We start from the raw sequence: 24,122 nt of genomic DNA on the forward strand, positions 1-24,122 counted from the left end.
AAGGTGGCTGGGAGAGACGGAGGCCACGCCACGCCTTCCTCGTGCTACGCCGGCCCCTAAACATGCGCCACTATTACGCCCCCCGCCCGCCCCCCAACCGTCTATACAAGCGCTTGCGTCCTACACGCAAAAGCCGCAATTAGGCAATTAATCAAGCACTCAATGCGCCCCACGACAGGGATGAAGCAACTCCCACCCCCTTGACAGGACAGCCCCCTACCAGGGTGCCAATCTGTCTACCGGTCCCCAGGCCGTGGTCCGGCCCACGGCCCACGGCGCGGAAAGTGGTGAAGACGACCAGGCCCCTGTGTCCGCAAGAATCGTGGGCAGTGAGGAATAGAACACGGGGGGGGGGGGGGGGTGGTCGCGAGTCGGAGAATGAAAGGGAGGCTGGGAGGAGGAGTAGGAGAGAGGAGAGTCGGGTTAGGAGGTGATGGAGGGCGGGGGAGGAGCAGGAGAAGGGCTGCTTGTAGCAAGGATAGTGGGGGGGGGGGGGCTTGCTTCTTGCTGGGAGTAAGAGCAAAGGGAAGAAGATCAGGATGCTCGCGAGATGCTAATTGCTTGTCTGGTGGGGCGCTCGGAGGGGGCGGCCCCCACTGATTGCCACGCCGTCGCCCCAGTTGCCGCACAGAGCAGTTTTGTGATGCAGATTTTTGGCTTTAGCTCAGCGAGAAAAGAACGCGGAGGGAGGAGGTGGTGGGGGCGGGCGGGCGGAAAGAGAGAGAGGCAGGCAGAGAGGGCCCGCTGCACCCCACCACATTGTCATGTAAATGTGAGCCCTTTCCCTCGGGCGAGAGAGCGGGGGAGAGAGATCGAGCGAGAGAGCGTGAGTCAATGTGAGCGCGGGCGCGAGTTTGGCGAGCGAGCACGCGTTTGCTTATGAGCGGCGGCGGTCATCGTGATGAGTTGCGTTGAACCTTGGCGGCAGGGCGGTGATTAAACCAAAAATTGAGCAAATAAATAAATAACCGGGCCAGACGAGGGCCGGCGGGCGGCAGTACGGCAGATCGAGCGAGGGGGAAGGATTGGACGTAGCTTGACGGCTGGCCTGTTAGCGAGCTCCAGCGGATATCGGGCGTGAAACGGAACCGAGGGGCATCTGATGGTGCTCGTCCGTGCAGACGTAACGAGGGGAGGCGGTGGCGAGGTGGGAGGATTGTCAAACGACTCCACATTTAAACGGCAAAATGTTAAAGGCGCAGCCCTGCAAATTGCCGGCGGGGCAAGTGTCTTGGGGAGCTCCGGAGAGCATCCTTGCAGAGAGGGGTGCTCTTTGGCCTCCTGTGTTCCACGCCTGGATAGCCGTCTTGGCCAAAAGGCTTGGAAGCGCCCACGCCTTAGCAGGGCAGGCACGTGACCTTGCCGATCGACGAACGGTGGTGACCCCAATTCACGCCTCTGGGTGGACGCTCGCGGGCGCGCGGGGGATTTATATTGAACCCTCAAACCGCGAACATAAGAAACAAAAAATGCGGGAAAAGAACACAAAAACTGGGGGGGGGGGGGGTGGCGTGCCCTCTGCGTGTCTATTCTCAACGAAAATAACAAGAAGAGACACTTTTAGTCTCGAAATTGGGTAAATAACAAATATAAAAAATTAACCCGTAAAAACAAAGTTTTTCACTATAAATCCTTTATATGCGTGGCGGCTAGAGTCCTCTCGTCCTCTGGCTTGAGATGGCTGCCACCTATGGGTCAGATGATTGCCTGGCACCATTAAGCAATTGGTAATTAAATATTTAAAAAAAATTCCTAAAAAGTGTACAATTTTGGAAAAAAAAAATCACGAAACTACATTGTCACGCACAACGAGTCTGTGTGCAAAATGCCAGCTCGATCGGATCACGGGAAGTGGGTTAAAAAACGACCGAAAGATTTGCACGGTCGTAAGCGCGCAAGCAAGCAAGCAAGTGAACTTAATATAAAGGATTTAAAAAGGCTCAACATTGCAAGGGCCGCCATGCAATGCGAATGACGTCACGAGTCGAGTCCTTGAGAGAGCCGCGTGCGCGTCCCGAGCCGCGGGTTTGTCGCGAGAAGAAGACTCGCGGTGGGAGATGTTAAGAAAACCCGTCCAATGTTCTTCGACTCTGCCGCGCCGGGAGATAGAACCGTTGATTCGAACCGGTGACCCCTTGAGACCTCAAGTCCGGCGTGCTAACCGTTACACCGTGGGGCAGCGTCATCGTCATCGTCGTCATCATTGACGCTGTAACTGATATTGCACACGCGCGCACGCACAGCTCACGTGCAAGTAAACCAATAAGCGGGCTGAAAGACACACCGAAACCGCCGTTAGCGTACGGGACAGTCGTCGAATATTTCTGCGACGTCTTTCTGCGTTGTCTCGCGTGTTGTTCGCTACGTTGTCCGTCGTTTTTCCCCACGTTACCGCGAGCTTCTCCAGGCTCTGAACTCCGAGCACGTGGAGCGAAACGTTGGAGATGATGATGATTATGATGATTATTATGATGGTGATGATTATCATGATGATGATTATGATGATGAGCTCATGATTCTGATAAACAAACGATGATGGCTTGCGCGGTGACGCTGTTATCTTAACAATGCTGCTGCTAAATTTCGATTTAAAGCTTCTTTCGTGACTGCAGGGATTCATATTCTTGGTTCTTTCGGTAAAGTCACGTAGAAGGGAAATAATAAAATAATAAATAATACAACAATAAATGATGATGATTGTGTTGCAATCGAAACGTCGTGAGAATTTTATGTTTTATTTATTTTATTTTATTATATCCCTTCTACGTGACTTTACCGAAAGAATCAAGAATATGAAAAATGCTGCTGCTACTGATGCTGCTTGTGATTGCTTTGCCACCTGTCTGGGTTTGACCCGGGCAGTCTGAAAATTGGCATCTGCCGTGTTCGGGTGGCAGAGATTGACTCGCACGGAGATCCGCTGGTGGCATTGTGCTGAATGTTTCTACCACAGGAGAACACTGCACAATGTTGATAGGCCTTGTGCGCCACTGCCAACGCAGCGTCACCAAATAATCCGTTTTAATATTCATAGGCCGAGGCTGACTGCGAGATTATGTTCGGGATTGGGTATGTGCAAAAGGCGTCAACCCTAGCTGATTCTGCTGCTGCTGATGATGAACAAACGATGCTGATGATGATGCTGCTATAATGGTGATGGTAACGATCATCTTGGTGACGGTGATTTGTGCACGCAGTGTGGTGGGCCCGGCTGTCGCATTCCGGCTACGGCCCAACAAGTGGAAGCTGACGGTGAGGGACACGGTGAGCACAGTCGGTAAGAGACACACTCCCTCTCCCTGAGCCTCCAGCTCGCTCTCCCCTCTCTCTTCTCTCGCTCCCCTCCTTTGCTCTCTCGCCTACCACCCTGCTCCCCCCCCCCCGTCTGGCTCTCCGATGCGTTTTCGGGGGTCGGTACCGCGCGTCGTTCGGCACGACGTCCGACGTTTCGCTCCATGTGCTCGGGAGCTTCGTCGGGAAACGGAATAGCTCGCTGAATAATTTTGCGTGAATAATGATTAATCACGAGTAATTATTCGCGAGCTATTTGCTATTTCAGCTCCAGAATTCCTGAAGACAACATCAACATATCGCCTTTTTTTTTGTAAACAAAAAACAATACATTTACGTCCATCTGCAAAATAGTTACTCGTCCTGTTGACCATTTCTTCAGGGGCCAAGGGCCCCTAAGGAGCTCCCGATTGGTCGTGGTCGCGTATAAATAGAGGCTGGTGAAACCAGTGGGGGGGGGGGGGGCGGGAGCTGCAGACGACAAGGTCGACAGGATCCCGAGATGTGTCTTTGAGCTGCATTGCAAAGTCCCCCCCCATCGCTACGGAGGCCGATGGCAATCTCCTGGCTGCTGGGGGTTGCCACCTCTGAAGTGCAATATACAGGGACATATCATGGGGACACATGTACGTTGAGCTTCTTTCACACCGTACGAAGCCAACTGTGATCATCGAAGGTGCAGGGGAAGGACAACAAACTCAACACTAAAAAATTAACCCGTAAAAACAAAGTTTTTCACTATAAATCCTTTATATGCGTGGCAGCTAGAGTCCTCTCGTCCTCTGGCTTGAGATGGCTGCCACCTATGGGTCAGATGATTGCATTGCACCAATAAGCAATTGGTAATTAAATATAATTTTTTGTCCTAAAAAGTGTAAAATTTTGGGGGAAAAATTTCACGAACATTAATTGTCACGCACAACGAGTCTGTGTGGAAAATGTCAGCTCGATTGGATCACGGGAAGTGGGTTCAAAAACGACCGAAAGATTTGCACGGTCGTAAGCAAGCAAGCAAACTTAATATAAAGGATTTAAAAAAAAGCAGCTCTGAAACATTTTTTTTCAATCGTGGCCAGGTCGTTTCTGAAAGCTCAGTGGGCCTTACCTGGTAAAATAAAACTAAAAACTGCATCGCCGTGGATGGTGCAGTAGTCCGTAGCATTATTATTCTTATGCAATTGACAAAAATCAGGACATTTTAATTATCCTGGTAAAACTGATAGTTTTCCCAAGACAGCTCCCACAATAACAAAAGGGGTAACGATCGTGTTGAGATAAAACAAAACGTAACGCCAGGACGGGTGGGGCCAACGCGACTGGCCGCACGTGGGTTCCCCCGTTTCCATCGTGTATCTCGTGGTGCCCGTTCGCCCTTGACGAACACAAGGCAGCGTGCTCCACTTCATCCTCTGCGCCGTGAGACTTTCCTCCTCCGCTCGGCACGTACGTGTCCGACTTCGCGAGATGCGAGCTTTTTTTAAATCTCAGCGACGCCGATTTACGTTCCGAGCGCGCGGCTATTTGCACCTCGCCTGCGTGCACCCCGCCTCGCTTGCCGCACGCACTCCTCGCTCGTTACACGGCCACACCTGAGAAAGTGTCGGATGAGACGGCCGACCTCACACGCCGAAGCTACCGGCGGAGGGCAGGACTTGGGTGTTCACAGCTGCGATGCGGGTGATGACGGCCCTAATGCGGATAGGCGGTGTCATTAGATGTCTGGGCAACGACGTAATGTGTCACTTTAACATCATTGGTTTCGCCCAAAATACGAATACATTATGAGGTCACGCTCATTACACGCAAAGCGCTCGCCACGAATGGAGCACAATACCTTGCCGATCTCGTCAAAGCGCAATAAACCATCGTGCAAAACTCCGGTATGAGTAAATATTCTGATTATGAATTTTGGTTTGGCCGTCAAACAACGACTGTGACCGCATCGCAACGGGGCTTTCAGATGCGCTCCCGTTACCGTCTGGAACGCTCTTCTTTCCGATATGAAGAAAGCCATTGAAATAAAAAACGACATTTGGATTGTTCAGCGGAGACAGGCCTTACACCCCCCCCCCCCTCCTTCCCCGCCGCCTCCGCGTTTAGTGAATACGAAGAGTCTGCCATAATGCGAGCGTGAGATGATCGCGCTTTGTAATTGCCAAACGGCAGCCACCAAATCACGCGTCGCTCGAAGCGGCGCCCGAGTTTCGCCCGTGGCGCGCGAGCGAGTGGATGTGAACGCGACTGCGCGCGTGCGAGGGCGTCTTTGCCTTCGCCCTTTAAAATCCCTCCGAGAATCAATCAAGCAGCCGCGTGTCTAGTTCAGCACCGCGCTCTCCGAGCGCTAAGCGATGTCTGACTCGTCTTAAATTATACACCAAAACTTCCCGACACGCAAAAGCTATAGATTCCCCCTATAGCCCTGGCAGACTGTTGGGGCAAGTGCCATCGGCGAGCGGTTCCTTTGAAGGCAAACAGGCCGAAGGATACATGTGGGGTGGGGTGGGAGGGGAGAGCGTAACGGTTGTGCTTACACACAGCAAGTACTCATTTGTGTCCGAGTTGACCGAGGGTACGTTACAGCACCGGTTCAAATAATCGTTGATGATGTTGGCCATGGGTCGCCGGGTGCGTAGCGCACACTGCCGCTAAGCTTGACGCTACCGCTGCCCGACGCTGGGGCACACGTGGAAGATAACATTTAATCGACGGCCGCACCTCCCAGTAAATCAGGCTTTCGGGCGGAAATATTCGACGGGCGCGGAAGGTAACAGTCCAAGCACGTGCGAGTCTTTGCATTACCGGAGCAGCTGTTTGACCATTCAATACGACCAGAGAGAGGGGGGCAGTGGTGGGGGGGGGGAACTAAATATAGATGGCGGTGACGTTCAACTGGGTTGTAATGAGCCTTCGTCTCAGCAGTCACAAAGATTAGCACGCTTTACCTCGGGATAGGAATTGGCTGCCTGAGAGCGGTCGGGGGGTGGGGGGTGGGCAGAGCCGGCCCTAGACATTTGGGGGCCCTAAGCAAAATTTGGTTGGAGGCCCCTTTGACCGTTTTAAGTAAGGCCTAAAGAAAAGCAATGACTACCTTATAACTATACTGGGGAAGTAAAACGCGGGATTTAAAGCACGCGGCCCGACCGCAACTGTGGGGAGGTAATCGCTTGTCACCCCGGGAGCTCGCGATCCGGAGGTCGCCGGTTCGATTTCGATGTTCCCGGCGCGGCGGTGAGAAAGAATGAAAGAAGAGGCCGTTGGGATTGTCAATCCGCCCGCCGCTGCCTCTGTCCGCCCCCGGTGACCGGCACCAACTGGGTGCAGCAACCGCGGTTGTTGATCACCGATCCGGCGGGGCCACGTTTGCCATGACGGCCCTTTAGGAGCGTGGGTCTATCCCAATGCTTCCAAGCCGCCTGGGCAGCGCTGGGAAAGAGATCGGCCCGGCTCTCGAAATCGAGAGCTACGTGTGGGAGCGAGCGAGCGAGCGAGCGATCGGATAAAGTGAGCCGCGCAACCGTGTTCCTTTGCCTCACACCTGGCACATCTGCTGTAAATATAAGACGATTGCAACAGCAGTGGTGGTGGTGGTGTCGGCGGCGGCGGTGGCAGTGGCAGTAATAATAATAAATAATATAACGCACCGATAATGAGTTAAAACGTGAATAGGAATGTGATTCACGGCAAACTGCCAAGAGGAAAAAAAAACGTGACGTGAAAATTAGCGTCCCCGACAGCTTGAATTAAGCCCCCCCCCCACTCATTACCGCCGGGAACAGCATGGCCACCGACTTCTTCGCAGCCGTAATTAAACCCCGTAGACTCACCCCGGAAGACTCGCTGAAATAAAGACTCCCTTTATTTTCCGCCGCGTCGTTGTATTATTGTGCCCCGCCCCCACCCCCCCTGGCTCCTCGGCTTTTGCCATTGTTGTCCAAGATTCGATCTCTTAACGGTTTCACGTTCTGGGGGGGGGGACAAAAAATGCTTTGGGGGTGGTGAGGAGACTTTCGGGAGGAGATGTTGCGTGCGTGCTGCGTGCGTGGTAAATGAAAAGCGTGCCTTGTACAGCATTCCCTCGTTATTCGCGAGGGGTACCATTTCCGGAGTTACTTTTTTAAATGAATTATCTTAAATAAATACGTAAATAAGCTGTTAAATGCAGGAAAATTATCTCATCACTTTCTCGCATCACTTTATCTCACGTCACTTTATTTTATCACTATATCTCTCATCACTTTATCTTATCATTGTATCTCTCATCATTTCATCCCTCATCACTTTATCTCTCATCACGTTCTCTCTCTCTCTCCAGTCGTGCAGAGTTCCAGATGCGATTCGCGGATAGCCAAAAATCGCGGATTTGCAAGCCGTACACGAAAGGCTTGTAACAAACCGGTGATTTTTGCAGGTTCACGAAAAATGAGTTAATGCACCGGCCCGCCGATGGCCTTTGATAGGCTCGCCACTTGAGGACGTGCCGTTTCTCGTGAAGGAGCGAGATACGGGCTCTTGTACGTATGGTACAACGGGCAACAAACGCACGTGGAGGCGTCGAATAACTGTGAACACAGGTTAAGGGAAGTCCTGCACGGCCAAATTTAGATAACTGTATTCCACAAATATTGAAAAAGGTGACTCTAGAAATATCTATTAAGGGGGAAAACGTCATTATTGTTGGTAATCCCTCCCGAACTTTTTCAGCCCAAATGCCACTGAAGTAAAATTACTTTTCAGTGGCTCTGTTTTTACCGTGCTGTGCGGTGAATTTGCAAGTTCAAGATTCAAGTGTATTTCCACCGGGTGACATTGAAAGTTACCAGGACGAGTCTCCTTTTGCCAGAGTAACCTGGGTTACCAAAATGACAAAGACACTTTGATGATGATGAGGATGATGATGATGAGGATGATGATGATGACTATATATGATAAATACTTCTTCTTGTGGCTCACGTAGATGTACAGCAACGATTGTAATGTTTGATCGAGGTGACCGAGCCAGTGTTTGTGTCAGAAGTAGCGGAGTGGTATATCATCGCCGTTGTGATGATGTGTCCTTCCAATAGATCACTGTGTGGGTCTGCAGGTCTCTAGGCGGGTTTACAGGTCTCTACGCAAGTCTGTGGGTCTCTACGTGAGACTGTGGGTCTCTACGCGAGTCTGTGGGTCTCTATGTGAGACTGTGGGTCTCTACGCGAGTCTGTGGGTCTCTATGTGAGACTGTGGGTCTCTATGCGAGTCTATGGGTCTCTACGTGAGTCTGTGGGTCTCTATGTGAGTCTGTGGGTCTCTATGTGAGTTTGTGGGTCTCCGTGTGAGTCTGTGGGTATCTATGTGAGTCTGGGTCTCTGTGTGAGTCTGTGGGTCTCTATGTGAGTCTGCGGGTCTCTAAGCGAGTCTGTGGGTCTCTATGTGAGTCTGGGTCTCTGTGTGAGTCTGTGGGTCTCTACGCGAGTCTGCGGGTCTCTACGTGAGTCTGTGGGTCTCTATGTGAGTCTGGGTCTCTGTGTGAGTCTGTGGGTCTCTACGCGAGTCTGCGGGTCTCTACGTGAGTCTGTGGGTCTCTACGCGAGTCTGCGGGTCTCTACGCGAGTCTGCGGGTCTCTATGTGAGTTTGTGGGTCTCTAAGCGAGTCTGTGGGTCTCTATGTGAGTCTACATGTATCTACGTGAGTCTGCGGGTCTCTATGCTAGTCAAACTATTGATCTATCTTCTTCGTAACGACCGGTGTTGTTGTCGAGCAGCAGCTGTGATTTTACATCGAGGCGGTTGAGTTAGATAATTGCGTCAGGAGTAGCAGAGTGGTGAATCGTCACTGCCATGGCAATGCCTCCTCCTCCTTCGTACTTGTCAATGGGGAATGGAGTCGTTGTGTGTTCCACGGTTTTCTGTTCTGGCTGGTTATCGCAGTCGCCGCACACTGTCCGGAGATGATTTCATTTTCCATTTGTGTATCATCATCATCATCATCAAGTATGTTAACCGCATCAACTGCTGTTGCCGTGGTTAGCGATGCGGGATGATGTGTCCGGGGGTTGTGGCCCCATGAGCTTCACGGCCGGAGAACGAAGCGTGGGAAGGGGATCTTCTGTATCAGAGGTGTTCCTGCACGTGTGGCACGTTGGGTATTCACCGCTCTCGCTTTAATTAATGCATTCAGAGCCCTTTTGTAAGTCGACTGCTGGATGAAGTCGTCCCTTATGCCGTGCCGGTTTATGGGGGTTGTTTAACCGTACTTCACCACGCCGGTCGGTGCGGTATGGTGATGGGGGAAGGCCGAGGACTGGTTCAGACATCACTCGCCACCCACGTCAGCTGTGGCCGGGAGTCGAACTCAGGTTGTCAGGTTGAGAGCACAGTGCGCTAATCACTGCGCCACCACTCCACCACCCGTGCTGTAACTGTAGTATCTAATATCCGTACGAAGACTCCTTTTCCATCGTTAAAAGGTACGCGCACACGTGCACAAGACAGTCGAGTAACAGAGACTTATTGAACGTGAATCGCATCTGTTTTGTCCAAAATTGAATGTCTCGCAGAGAATTGTAAAATGCCAGTTTCTATATCGGCCGTACGCTGACGCACATCAAGGCACTCCTCTATGAAATAAAATAAACTTGTTCAGAGCTGTCTACCTCCGCCTAATGGTCAGAAATATAAAAAAAAAATCTTCATGCTTTTTTTATCTCATTCAATTGATTATGCCACTCAGCAGCAGTTTTTATACCTGATAGGCCAAACTATAACTCCATTTGTGTCATTACCAAGGGCTGCTGCGTCACAGGTGCACCCACCGCATCTGGATCTCTGGACGGGCACGCAAACCCACAGCGAGCCGCCCCCGTTGCCAACCAGATGCCCATGCGGCGCGGGTCGGCGTATAAATTGACGCTAACGCCGGCGATGCACTACCGAGTGGCAGAGGTCGCAAACAGGTTTTGATTCCTTACCCGTACCTGGCCGCACCAGGGTCGCAAACGGGTACCCGTACCCGGCCGTATCCGTACCCTACTCGTACCCGGCCGGGTACGGGTAGGGTATGGGTATCGGGTACCTGATTGCGACCTCTGGGATGAAGCCATGTTGCAGGCGCGGGTGGGTTGATTCTAGGAACTTGCATTGTGAGAAGAGACAAGACGTTGGGAAATGAGTGACAAACAGTTACTCACCAGTGACTCACGGTCTACCCGTACCCATACCCGGCCGCACCAGGGTCGCAAACGGGTACCCGTACCCGGTTGGGTACGGGTAACCGGGTATCGGGTAGGGTACGGGTATCGGGTACCCGGTTGCGACCTCTGCCGAGTGGCGTCCCTCGATAACAAATCCTCCGCGCTTCCCTCGTTCAAGCCCCATGGACCGCTGGGGCCAAGCGAGTGATGTTGGGGCAAAGGGCCTTTGAAGGCCAACCGTGGCACGTGGCCAGCAGAAGTGTAAAGATTCAACGGTTGGTGATTGGATTCCGAGGGTGAAGTGTTTTTTTTAATACATCGCGGGGGCTTGCAGGGGTCGTGCGGGGCAGTGACGGCAGACCAAGCGTGGCATGTCTTGCGCAATGTTGCAGGAGGTTACCGATTCGAACCCAATGGCAGCCCTGGTTAATATCGCCAGTACACCGCGGGTGTATTAAACAATAAAAATGCGAGGCACGGTCTGCTCCACAGTGACCGTGAGAAATCCCGCGATGTTCATATAAAAAAAGGAGGCCGTTGTGTGCCGGTGATGCGGCCTCAAATTCGAGGATTCCCAAATTCCAGGATTTCCAAATTTGAGGGGCACCGTGGTGGCGAGATGTTTAACTACCTCGCCTGGTATACAGGGGGCCAAGGGTTAGATCCCGACCCTGACGAGCTGAACATTTTCAGTTTGCATGTTTTCCCCGTGATCGCGTGGATTCTTTCTCCGCGTCCTCCGGTTTTTTCCTCATCTCGGTTCTCTGTCTCGCCGTGGGATGGCTGCACGCTGACTCTATGAGTGCAAACGTGATCCGCGCCCTGCGATGCACACACGGCAATCCCTCGCTCAACACGTTTCCGCCATTGGCGCGGCACTTCCCAGGAACGCGTCCCTCGCCGCGTCAAACGGGGCCTTGCCGTTGCGCGCTTCGCAAAAAAGTCCTATGGAACCGGAGGGAATTGAAAGCACCGATGGAACCGTGGACGCCCGCGATGGTCAGCTGACGCTGCACTCCACTCCACGCGGCTGATGGTGACAACGTGCCGAATCGGAGATTTATTTCAGGCCGAGTTAACCTAATGGGGGGAGGAAGGATACATTGAGAGTTATAGAGATGCATAGAGACTCGCAGAGATATTTAGAGACTCGTAGAGATGCATAGACACTCAGAGATACAGAGACTCATAGAGACTCATATAGACTCATATAGACATAGAGACTCATAGAGACACATAGAGACTCATAGAGATACAGAGACTCATACAGACTCATAAAGACTCACAGAAATACATAGAGACGTATAGAAACTCATAGAGATGCATACAGACTCATAGAGACTCATATAGACATAGAGACTCATAGAGGTACATAGATACACATAGAGACTCATAGAGATACATAGAGACTCATAGAGATACATTAAAAAAAATGTGGTGATACCGTCTGTGTTTGGCAGTAGCAGCACAACAAAACCCCAACACGTTCACTATTAACACTGCCCGAGAAGGGGAAGAATTACGTAACAGGCGACGTTGCCTGCAATAGCACTTCTCCAGAGCACAGAGAGTTTATCTCGTCTCCAGAGCACAGAGAGTTCATCTCTCTCTGTGCTATGGAGAAGGGCCACCGCTTGAAACGTCACGACAGAGAAGATATTCTTGCGATGTACGTACCGTTTGTTGGACTTCTTTCGCACCGTACGTAGCCAACCGTGCTAATCGGAGGTGCCATTGCCCGAAACGTCGCCTGTTTTATATATATATATATTGTTTCCACCCTTTTTGGCAGCGTTGCAGACGAAAGGAGGGGAATTAAGCGAGGTTCCAGATATCGATTGCCAATACCGTGCATGCGGCCGGGAACTTAGGTCGCCGGGATTGCATTGCAGCGCGTTACGCGCGATCTCATTCTTTTCGTATGGATTAATAGCAGCACGTTAAAAATGTCATTTTAGATTTGTTATCCACTCAATGTGTCTGCTCGGACGCAGAGCGGATCTCGTCCCATTCCTCCTTCAAAGGAGCAAAGCCAGCGGCGGCGGCGGCGGTGGCGGCGTGTTTACGATGTGGCGGTCGATGGTTTGGGGATCGTGGCCTCACCACCACCCGCAGGCCGTCGAATCTTTGATGGCGCCATTTGTGGCATCTGCCGTGCCCTGTCCCGACTCGGTCGACGGTCGACCATTGGCGGTGTGGAAGGTTGAAGCCGGGAGGTTCGACGTACGAGATGCTTATGTTTTATATTCTTGGGTTTTTTCGGTAAAGTCACGTAGGTAAAAAATAAAAATTAATAAAAGTAAAATAAAAATTAAATAAAAATCACGACGCATCATTTTACTTGATACAGCGAGCGTGCTGTGACGGTTCCACCTGAAGATGGAAGCTTGTGTTGCCTCCGAAACGTCGTGATTTTTATTTTATTTTAATTTTACTTTTATTAATTTACATTTTTTACCTACGTGACTTTATCGAAAAAACTCAAGAACATGAATCCTTGCAGTCACGAAAGCTTCAAATCTCTGATTATTTTTTGACGTCTGCCGCGGCCCGGACTCTCGCTTCCGTCCCTCGCTCTCATTTGTAATTGTGGCGCGGGGTGAGGCCGCTGCTGCTGTGATACAGAAGGGGCGGCGTGATTTCAGGCGAACGGGCGGCGTTGGGTCTTCGTCCCGGTGCATCGGAAGGTGCGGGTTGACGAGCATTTTTTTTGGCGCTCCGTTACGCCACAGGCACACGTCAAATCTACATTTTACGCAACACAACGGACACACGCGCACACACAGCTGCTAGATCGACAGCTGCCACTCAGGGGGGGACACGTTGGGCTGTCAAGGAGCAAAATGAAAAGGCAGCTAAACGAGTCGTGACCAGAGTAATTTTCGTGGATGCTCGGGACTCAGCTGTGTTGCCTGCCAGAGCTATTAGATTCGTCATTTCGGCCACAAATGGCAGTCAAGATAAGATGAAGATTGGCCACACCTGAACAGCGAAGGAGCAGGGGGTGGGTGGGGGGGGCGCGCGCGCGCGATTGAGGGGGCAGCTATGCACAAACATCTCGCTTTGACCTCTAAACTGTGAGCCTTCACGACGAAGATTCTTCCTCCTCGTATTTTCGTCGTCCGGGGCAGGATGTGGGGGGGGGGGGGCAAATGGCGCGTCGGGCAGATTGAGGCAGGATCCGTTTGGAACTGTCAAGTCCGCGTGAGTTCAATTACTTTGTGCCAGGCGTCCGTGACCCCCTCGCATCCCACAGCCCTGGACTCATTGCGAACCATGTGGGACATCATTCTGCCTCATTTCTCCTGCGCGGTTTTTTTTTATCTATCAGTGAATGCCTTTAACAAATTTTTTTTAAAAAGGCAATTGTTATCGTATAAAAATTACACGGAGTTATATTGGAGGGTGGGTGGGTGGGTGGCGTTATTTCGTATTACTATTTTTCAAGGGAAGAGACGCGGTGGTTTGGCGTGAATTTATTTTCGGGCCGATAAATAAAACACGACGCGTCCAAGGGGGGAGCCCACTGTAGGCACTGTAATAATTTTAATTTTTAATTTTTTCAGGATGAAATTTTTTTTTTTTAAACGCCCGACGTCTGCGCAGCTTCGCTCATCGTCGGCTTTCTCACCCAATCCAACCCACCCACGGGCACTGTACCGAGATTACCGCGAGGAGGGAAATGATCGTCGCGTTGCAAGCGGCACGGTCGCGGCGGGTTGCGTTACGTTCGCATTTTTTTTTTCTCTCTTTTAATTCTCTCCCTCCTTTAGCACCGTGACGAAAAATGTTCCCGGCGAGTTCGTCGAAACGTCGAAGCGCCGACGCCGCAGTCATAATCTTCGAACGAAAAACAGAGCGAGGAGAAAAAGAAAAAAAAAACGCGTTCCGACTTCCCCCACCTCGGTTCGGGCAGGACCCACTAAAACGTTGTTGCTAGGCGACGGCTCTCTCCGTTACCACGGCAACCGCGGCAGGCTCGGATGGAGAGAGCAGGCGACAGGGACAGTGGGGGGGGAGAGGGGGGTGAGGAATTGGGGGGGGGGGATGGAGGAGTGGGATGCACGGACGATGATGATGATGATGATGTTGTTGTTGTTGTCGATAGGTGCGTTAAGGCCGCCTATTGTGCTCGGGCAGCAGGTTGGTGCTGCAGGAGGTGAGGATTTGAAGGGAGGAGGCAGGGACGGGAAAGGCGTGGGTGGTGGTGGTGTGGTAGGGGCGGGTTGGTAGGCAACAGGGAACATGGGAAGAAGATGGGGGAGGATAAGAGCGTGATAGAAAGAGAGATGGCTAGCGACGGACGTAACGGACGGACGCGCGGACGGAGAGAACGGAGCGGTGAGGGAGGAGGAAGAGGGGAGACTGGAGGTCGAGCGATAGAAGCGAGAGAGAGAGAGAAAAGAAAGACACAAAATGCGTTATGGGCGCAAGAGCGCAAGCTGATTAGCACTTCAAACGGACGGCATTATCCTCGGCGTGGAGCGTTCAGGACAGGCAGCTGCCCCCCTCACAGCGAACCGTGCCGCCTTACGCAATCAGGGCAATGCAGCCCGGAGGAGTGGGGCGGGGGGGCTCACGAACTCGTGCTTGCACGGAGCAGGGAATAGTAACAACAAGAGAGTAAGGACGGAGGGCTCAACATTCCCAAGCGGCCAGGAGACACTCACCGCTGCCCCTGCCTACCCGGCTGCCCAGAAAGGGTCGTGGCGCTCCCTCGCTCCCTCTCTTTTACTTCGGGCTCATCCGTAGGCGAGGCAGGGGTGGTGGTGGGGGAGTGAACTCCTGTTATCCGCGAGCCTATTACCGGCAACTCCAGATTATCGGCGGCAGGGTTCGTGAAAATCCCAATGATTCAAAGGGCCATGTCCTTCCTATTACCCGGGGTTTTTATTTTTTATTTTTTTGTTACTTACTTTACCCACCGTATGGCAAGAAGAAGAATCTCTATGAGTCTATATCTCTTGTGTATCTCTTATGTGTCTCTATGAGTCTCTATGTATCTCTATGAGTCTCTGTGTATCTCTGAGTCTATATGTATCTCTGTGAGTCTCTGTATCTATAAGAGTATCTATGTATCTCCATGAGTCTCTATGATTATATATGTGTCTCTATGAGTCCATATGTATCTCTATGAGTTTCTATGTATCTCTATGAGTTTCTGTATCTATAAGAGTATCTATGTATCTCCATGAGTCTCTATGATTATATATGTGTCTCTATGAGTCCATATGCATCTCTATGAGTTTCTATGTATCTCTATGATTATCTGTATCTATTAGAGTCCCTATGTATCTCTATGAGTCTCTATGTATCTCTATGAGTCTCTATGTATCTCTATGAGTCCATATGTATCTCTATGGGTCTCTATGTATCTTTATGAGTCTCTATGAGTCTATATGAATGAGTCTCTATGTATATCATTGAGTAACTCTATGTATCTCTAAGAGTCTCTATGTATCTCTACGAGTCTCTATATATCTCTAAGACCTGTCCTGGGGTCAGCGTCCCCTTTTGGAATCCGCGTTCCCCAAAATGGCTCAAAGCGATATTGTTCGCAAAAAAAAAATCTCCATGATTTTAAAAATGTTGCTTTGCCGAATTGCGGTCCCCAACATTTTTGGCACCAGGGACCCGTTTCGTGGAAGACAATTCTTTCACGGACCGGGGGGGGGGGGGTCATCATTGGGTCTTTCCCCCTTTTCAAAGAAGCTCTCCAGCGACGTTTGTTTTTTTTACTCATTCTGGCTACTAGGGGCTAGAGCTCGTGGGCTTACCAACACTGTGACAAGTGCGCAGTGCGGGAAAGAGGCGGGGACCGAAGTGGTAAACAATAAAATAATGGGCGGGCCACAAGCAGACTCACCGCTCACCACTATGCGGTGTATAGAGTGTGTACACACACGGACTCACCGCTCACCACGATGCGGTGTGTAGAGTGTGTACACACACGGACTCACCGCTCACCACGATGCGGTGTGTAGAGTGTGTACACACACGGACTCACCGCTCACCACGATGCGGTGTGTAGAGTGTGTACACGCACGGACTCACCGCTCACCACTATGCGGTGTGTAAAGTGTGTACACACACGGACTCACCGCTCACTATTATGCGGTGTGTAGAGTGTGTACACACACGGACTCACCGCTCACTATTATGTGGTGTGTAGAGTGTGTACACACACGGACTCACCGCTCACCACTATGCGGTGTGTAGAGTGTGTACACACACGGACTCACCGCTCTCACCTCCTGCTGCTGTGCGGCCCGGTTCCTAACAGGCCACGGACCGGTACCGGTCTGCGGCCCGGGGGCTGGGGACCCCTGAGTTACGGTACATTCTGAGTCGCATCACGAGATGCGGAACTGTTACTGTGAAGGCTGCATCACCTTGTGGGAGACTTCCGTACCTGCAAGACGGCATTACGTCATGACATCGCATCGTTCAACACGCCGTGGTGGTGCACCCTCGTGTGCTCTGCGAAGAGTGTCGTAATTTTCATCAGCCATGGTCAATCCACTGCTGGACGAGGAGGGACCGGGGGGGGGTGTCTCCCCAATCCGCCGGCATCTCTGGTGATCCTGCGATGTAATGATCCGCCGAGACCCTGCACGTGACCTCATCTCATCGCTCCATCTCCCCGATTGACGCTTCCCTTCCTCGGTTGCCATCGTCATCACAATCATCATCGCCGCTCTCATCATCCCTTCTGGTGACGCGTCGTGCCCAGCAACAGTTGCAGGGGGGGGGGGGCACGAAATCAAATATCTGTTTCAGTCTCCAGAGCTGGAGACTATGGCGCATTAAGTGAAAAATCTAATTTAATATGATGGGTTTTTTGTGCACTCATTGGTGACCGGGGCTTAGACCATCGACAACGGCACACTTGAGGACCCGGTTTAATCACGGTCGGGTGGCTGAAACCCGGATTTGAGCCGTGGGATCTGAGAGCCGTGCCGGCTCAACGTCTCCGACCCAAACGCGGGTCCCATGGGCCACCCGGCCATCTCAATTATGACTCTGGCATGAATGTGGCAGCGATTTGGTGCTCAATTGCTTTTTTCACAAATGCGCGTAAACAAAGCGTACTCGACGACTCCCAACGACTGTCAATGCGAATCCGCTTGTTTAAAAAAACAATTTGATATGAGCTCGGGGTGAATTTGTAACGAGTCTCCTGTTTCTTTTAAACATTTTTTTTGCAAAACATGTCGCGAACAGATTTTTGACATAGGTTCCCTTACAAAAAAATGTAAAGACACGTTCACGCTGGGGTTGTATCGTCTGGCGCTTCGGGGAAGGTGCAACGCTGCGCGAGCGTGGAACGACCAACTTCGCGCGTTATCAATTCCCCGTGAGAAAATGCAGCGAACACTGTAACACGGAGACAGTCGGTGGGGCTTTGGGCAGGACATTGCCGCTCGAACGGGGGGAATCGTGGATGATGGTCAAGACGAGTAATGGAGTGGGCAGCCAAAGAATAGAGAGCGCACCAAGAGGGCGTCCAGCAGAGAGACGGAGCGATGAAATTACTTCGTGTGCAGATGCCAGTGGGTGGATCGGTGGTGGCTAGAGCAGTGGATTGGCCACTGCTGATGGTGGTGGTGGATTGAGAAGGGCTTCATCCAGCAGTTGATTGAGCACGGCTGATGATGATAGTGGTGGTGGTGGCTAGCGGAGGCCTTCATCCAGCAGTGGATTGACCACTGCTGATGGTGGTGGTGGTGGATTGGGGAGGGCTTCATCCAGCAGTTGATTGACCATGGCTGATGATGATAGGTTATCAACAAAGATACCATCCATTTTTTTGAAGATGACAATTCGACAGCAGTTTGAACTGCGTGCTTGGTTTGAGTGTTGGCGTCTACGCGAAAGATAAAAGTTGGTGCCCCAAGAAATCATCGAAAAGCTGACGCGATGCGCAACGGCATATAGCAGGAGCACTCCGGCGGACCGGCTGGGAACTGTCTGTCCCCAGCGTATCAATGCGACATGCGTCGCCAAATGTCATGGGGGGGGGGGGGGGTGACGCGTGGAGGGTCGTGTGCACACAACACCCGAGTTCGATTCCCGCTCACGGGCACCAAACACCATTGTCAATTATCTGAACCGGTCCTGGGCCTCCTCTAGGTTGACTCAGCCTCAATTGAGTACCTCTTGCTACGTGTAAAAAACATTGTCACTAGGGAGACAAAGGCGGCCGGGCGTTGTGTTGGCAACCCACCTCCTCGTATGCTGTGCCGGCCTTCATAGGTGCTCGCTAACAGCACTTGCCCCCACAATCTGCTAAGGCTATACTGGGGATCTTTGTCTATGTGCGTGGGCGTAAATCTATCGACCAAGCTCATACAGATGTCTATTTATAATTACCGTAATTAACAATGGATGATACCTGTATAGATACGTTGTATATATTTTGACAAGTGTGTATGGTAAGTGACGCCCTTCGGATTTGAACATTTCGGATTTGCAGGTCGTTTACCAGCTGAGTAAATATTTCGCACGTCCAAGTCGCCGACAATTGTGATGTCACCAGATATATCACGTGAGCATCATTTTTGGCGCGAAAAGCGCAGAATTGACGTCCCTTACCAGTTTTCGGTTCGAACCATAATTATGTTTGTGTGCATCTCTTATTTTTGGGTCACCATCAAAATTTCACATCTGATTCATTTCAATTGTTTTTTTTTTAAAGATGAATCCCAACAACCGCGGCGACAACAGGCTCAACTAACCCCCAGCCACGTGACTCAGAGGCATCAGCGTGTGCCCGCGGCTCTCCTCCTAGGTCAACTGAGCCCGAAATAGGTTTCTAGCGACGGCTTGTCAACATTAGCGGCTGGGCCAACAAAGACAAGAGACCGATCCGCAGGGCCGACCCACATCAACCTCCGGTGGGATTCAGACGGGGGTCAACAGATTCCCTTGTCCATCGCCTCGCTATATGAAGCCAAATTGTATTTGTACTGTGTAATAGGCACTCGCTTGGAGCATTCGCGCGCTGTCTACCCAGCCGGACTGGGATAACGGTTTCAAGTCGTTTCGGAAAACGGCGCGATCACGAAGGAGCCTCGTTGACCACGACGCTGTCATGATACGGCAGCTTCCTTAATCCACTGCTGGATGATGGCCACCCTGCCCCGTTCCGTGTTGGCCACGGCAATCGGTGCACGTGGCTTGTGTTTTGGCGTACTTCGACGCGCTGGTCGGCGCGGGGTTTGGCGAAGGGCGGAGGGACGGAGCGCCGGTTCGGATAAATTACTCGCCGCTGATGTTAGCCACGGCCAGGGGCATCAAACTTAGGCCGTCGGGTTCGTGGCAGCAGTTTCGTGGAACCACTGTGGCACTACACCCTGCCCCACCCCCCCACTCCCATTTAGAATGATGTTGTTTCCTCCCTCAACATCGTAAATCTTCCTTACAACATTATCCTGATGCAGAAGATTAGCGCTGGATACGGCCACATTTGCAAATGTGATTTGCAACTTTGATCCTTTACCCGCGTATCGATAGTAGAATTTTAATGTGGCATTTCATTGAAGGACTGTTTGTTGTCTTGGTGTGGTCTGGGGCTGTTTTTTGTTGTTTTGCTGCCTGGCCCAAGCTTGCATTTAGTGTTGACAAAAAATATGGATTTATTTTTTAAAAATTCCTAATTTGTTTTCAGTGACTTGCTTACCTTTTCCCCAAAATTTGCACTCCTATCGGGGTTTGTTTTTTTATATCGTTTATTGTTGTTTGTTGTCACTTTCTGACCCCGTGCCCCCCAAATGGACAAAATACCATTTTTACAGCTCATGGGATTCCTCCCCCTGCAGCCTGAGTACACATTCTGATTCTGACATCACTGATCACGTGACACGATGACGTTGGTTACTTATCAACGTGGCTTGCCATCAGGGGCAAAATGGAAAACATGTTGTGGCGACCCAAGTGAATGAACAAGTGTATATGTATAAATATATACACATACCCTTTGCTGTTCAATCATTCGGAAACCCACTGAGAATTAAAAGTACTTACATTTTACGAAGATGGACCTGGAAAATAAACATATATGTTTATATACGGCTGCACAGGAGTGTTTAAGCACGGATGCACTGAAGCAAGACTTAGTCAGAAAATAAAACATGAAACCAGTGGCGTAGTAGCGTGGTTGTCGTAGGCCCTGGTAATGGGCGCCTCCCTCCCATGCCCAATTCCCTCCCCCTACCTTTTGTAGGCCGGCCTACGCTTTGCCTGTCCGTAGGCCCTGGTGCAGTTGCAGCTCAGGCTCACGTGGAGCGACTCCACTGCGTTAAAACCAAACCCCTTTGGCAACCACCCGTTGCGTTGTGTAAACAATTGCGCAAACGGTAGAACAAGTGTGTCTGCACGTGGAGGCACAGAACGGAATCGTGCTTATATAAGTATGCATTTACCCAGAGTGCTCCGCAACGACACGTCAATATCTTCTTGGTTCTTTCGGTAAAGTCACGTAGAAGGGAAGTAATAAAATAAAAAAATAAAACATAATAATTATATTATTATATTATATTATTATATTATATTACTTTATTATATTATTATATTATATTATTTCATTTTTATTATTTTATTACTTCCCTTCTACGTGACTTTACCGAAAGAACCAAGAAGATGAATCCCTGCAGTCACGAAAGCTTTAAATCGAGACACGTCATTAGTTTGTATGAAAATGCTGCCTTCTGTTTTGGACTGAGCCTTTTAGTTTTGATAGAATGCTTTTGCCAATGACAAATGGTAACACATAATAGAGGTTTTTGGGTTAGATCGCGTAAATATATAAATGTGTCGTTAAACCCGCCACCACCCGACACAGCCAACTAGTAATGGTTGCCACGTTAACAGAACGTGGCCAATTCGTCACTAGTGCAGCACTAGTGTGTAGTTTATAGTGTAGTGTATAGTGTCGTGTATTGTAGTGTATAGTGTAGTGTATCTATATATATAAAATCGCAAATCTGTCTGTCTGTCTGTGTGTCGCCGGACCATACGCAGTTTCATTGGACGGCGGTTGCCCCTGGCAACGGGTAGCGATGCATTAGCTGCGGGGTGGACGCCATTTTTAATTCCCGTTAAAAATATGCGCACGCAATAACACGCGACTCTGAGGTAAATTCATCAAAGTTTCACGTCCTCTTCACTCCCCCCCCACCACAATGTGTGCAATTACTATTATAGGGTCGGTAGATTATAAAATTATAGCGATTAGACAGTATTATTGTAGCGCGGGGGGGGGGGGGGGGGGTAATGGCCCCTGTACCCAGCCTCAGCCGGGTGGGCAATTTAGGCGAGGCCGGAGGCTCTGCACGGTACTAGGCCTCGACACCCCACCACACTATAGGCCGTACATATTACTGCACAGTGGCCCAGGAGATCGTGGCTGGGGGGGGGGGGGGCAGGGGTAGCAGCCCATCTGTGTATATATGTAAGGTTATTAAGAAATATATTTTTCACACAGGCAACGCCGGGTACTTATGCTAGTAGTAGTGTATAGTAGTGTATAGTGTAGTATACTAGTACAGCACACCGGTGTGTTGGAGAGCCAAGCCACAACATTTACAAACTGAGTACGACGTTTCTCCAGTAATTACAACTAGCTTCATCAGGCGACAGCCAGATTTGTGGAGAAGTCTTACTGTTTCGTTCCTTATATAGAGGCGTAGATGTGTTGACCACGCTTCTGCACTCTTGCACAATGTGGTGGGGGGGGGGGTGAGATTACTGAGGCAACGTACATGATGCATGTGCATTATGCGAGCCCTTTGAACTTGTCCTTCCTGTCTATTGTGTTTATTAAAATAGCCCCACCAACGGCAATCCCTATTACTAGTTAGCTGTGTTGGGTGGTGGCGGGTTTTAACGACACATTTATATATTTACGCGATCTAACCCAAAAACCTCTGTTATGGATGATATTGGTCGCGAAAGCCCTCGTGTTAAACTGGTAACACGACAACTCCCCAAACCCACGTGACGTGGGGGAGAGGGCTTCATCCAGTAATGCATTGATAAATGGCTGCACATTTTTTAATGATTATTATACTTAATTCACCGATGATGAGGATTGTATATCGGTGTTTTTGAACGCCATGGTCAGCGCATTTCGCCGCTCGTTGCAGAGGTGCACGGCTCGAATCCAGCGGCCGCCCCTATCAACACTGCTGTGCGTCTCTTAACCGTAAAAATACACCACGCAACCCCATGTCTGCTTCACAGGAGACGTTAAAGATCCCCGTGACGTCGTTCGCAAGAGTGAGCCAAGCCGTTACACGGCCCCAAATTTGTCAACATTTGATAAAACGAACCCGCAAGTTTCTTAACTGGGATTCAATTTAGCAATCGTCACCACCCCCCCTGCCCCCCCACCAGGTCCTCGACTGCAAAAACTTCGCAGGATGCTTCCGAAAAAGAGTCGTGAGGATCAGTGGAGCGTTCTTGAGTAAACAGGAGTAATAATACAAATTATAATCATATAATGCTGACGCTGCCCATTCGGTGGCCAGAATTGTAAATGTAGTTTTTTTGAGAAAAAACATGTTTGAATTTCATTTGGGCCAAAAAAAAATCAGCTTTCTTGTCGAACCAGAGCACCATGAGAGAATTATTTCCATCAGTCACTCGATAAAGGATCATCTATATGCATTGGATCGCGTAAAACGAAGGCGAAATCTCGAAGAAAATTAGATTTCTTACAAAACGAAGGCGAGACAAACAAGCCTCGTTCACGTGGGAGATCCGAGATGAAATATAGATGTGTAATATTTCATCAGCCATGATCTATCCGCTGTTAGATAGAAGCCCCCCACCTCCCCCTCCCACCCCGCCCCCCACAAATTCGTTGCCATTCTTCAGGGTCTTTAGTCACAACAATCCGTGCCACCCCTGTGCGTTGAGTTAAGCTCATTCTGCTCCATCTGCCACGGTGGTCGTACTTTCAGGCGCCACGGCGGCGAGATGTCAACTACCTCGCCTGCTATACAGAAGGTCGTGGGCGTTTCGACGGTCAAGGGAAGCGGCCCGGAGGTCGCGAGAAACAGGCGCCCTCCCGCACGTGGTCCGAGCGAGGTCATCGACTTCAAATTCCCCCACCCGCCGGGCGAACAGGGTCGGCCCCACGATTGTCGAAAGTAGCGGAGAGGGTGAAAAAATAAAAACGGTAAAGGGGCTGCCCTGTGATTTTTTGCTCACGCCACGGCTGGCGGAAGCGTGTCTGTATGTCTTGTGAACTTCTTTCGCACCGTACGTAGCGTAAGAGGGCGCTCTCTCCAGACCTTAAGACCTCCAGACGGACCTTAAGAGGGACGTTCAGAGAGCGGCCTCTAGAGAAAATGTAGGTTATTTAGGCCTAATCTTCTACGCCGGTCAAACATCTTGGAAGAACTGGGAGTACCCACGGCTGCACGCGACCTGTCGATTGACAAAACTGTGGTGTGACCCGTTCGTACCGCCGGGTTTGAGACAGAGGTCGGGAGGATTTAAGAAACTTCCCCCCAACCTCCCACCCCATTGCGTCGACCGCCGCGTCTGGAGATCGAATCTAAACCGGCGACATTCCGGATTGCCAAATGCGGAGCACCGACCCTCAAGCCCACCGCACCGTCCCTCTCGACTCTGGACCCACGGGAACGAGGCTTC

The 24,122-nt window shown here is 50.7% G+C and overlaps 1 protein-coding gene across 1 annotated transcript in view; it reads left to right on the plus strand.

The window, feature by feature from the left end:
• Positions 1-24,122, plus strand: part of LOC144938215 (receptor-type tyrosine-protein phosphatase N2-like) — a 193,825-nt gene that overhangs the window by 84,286 nt on the left and 85,417 nt on the right. Inside the window, exon 8 of the mRNA XM_078866031.1 lies at positions 3,198-3,277. Coding sequence (XP_078722157.1) covers positions 3,198-3,277 — 80 coding nt within the window. The remainder of the gene's footprint in view (positions 1-3,197; positions 3,278-24,122) is intronic.

The sequence above is a fragment of the Lampetra fluviatilis genome, chromosome 21, assembly GCF_964198595.1.
Source record: "Lampetra fluviatilis chromosome 21, kcLamFluv1.1, whole genome shotgun sequence".
Taxonomy (NCBI): domain Eukaryota; kingdom Metazoa; phylum Chordata; class Hyperoartia; order Petromyzontiformes; family Petromyzontidae; genus Lampetra; species Lampetra fluviatilis.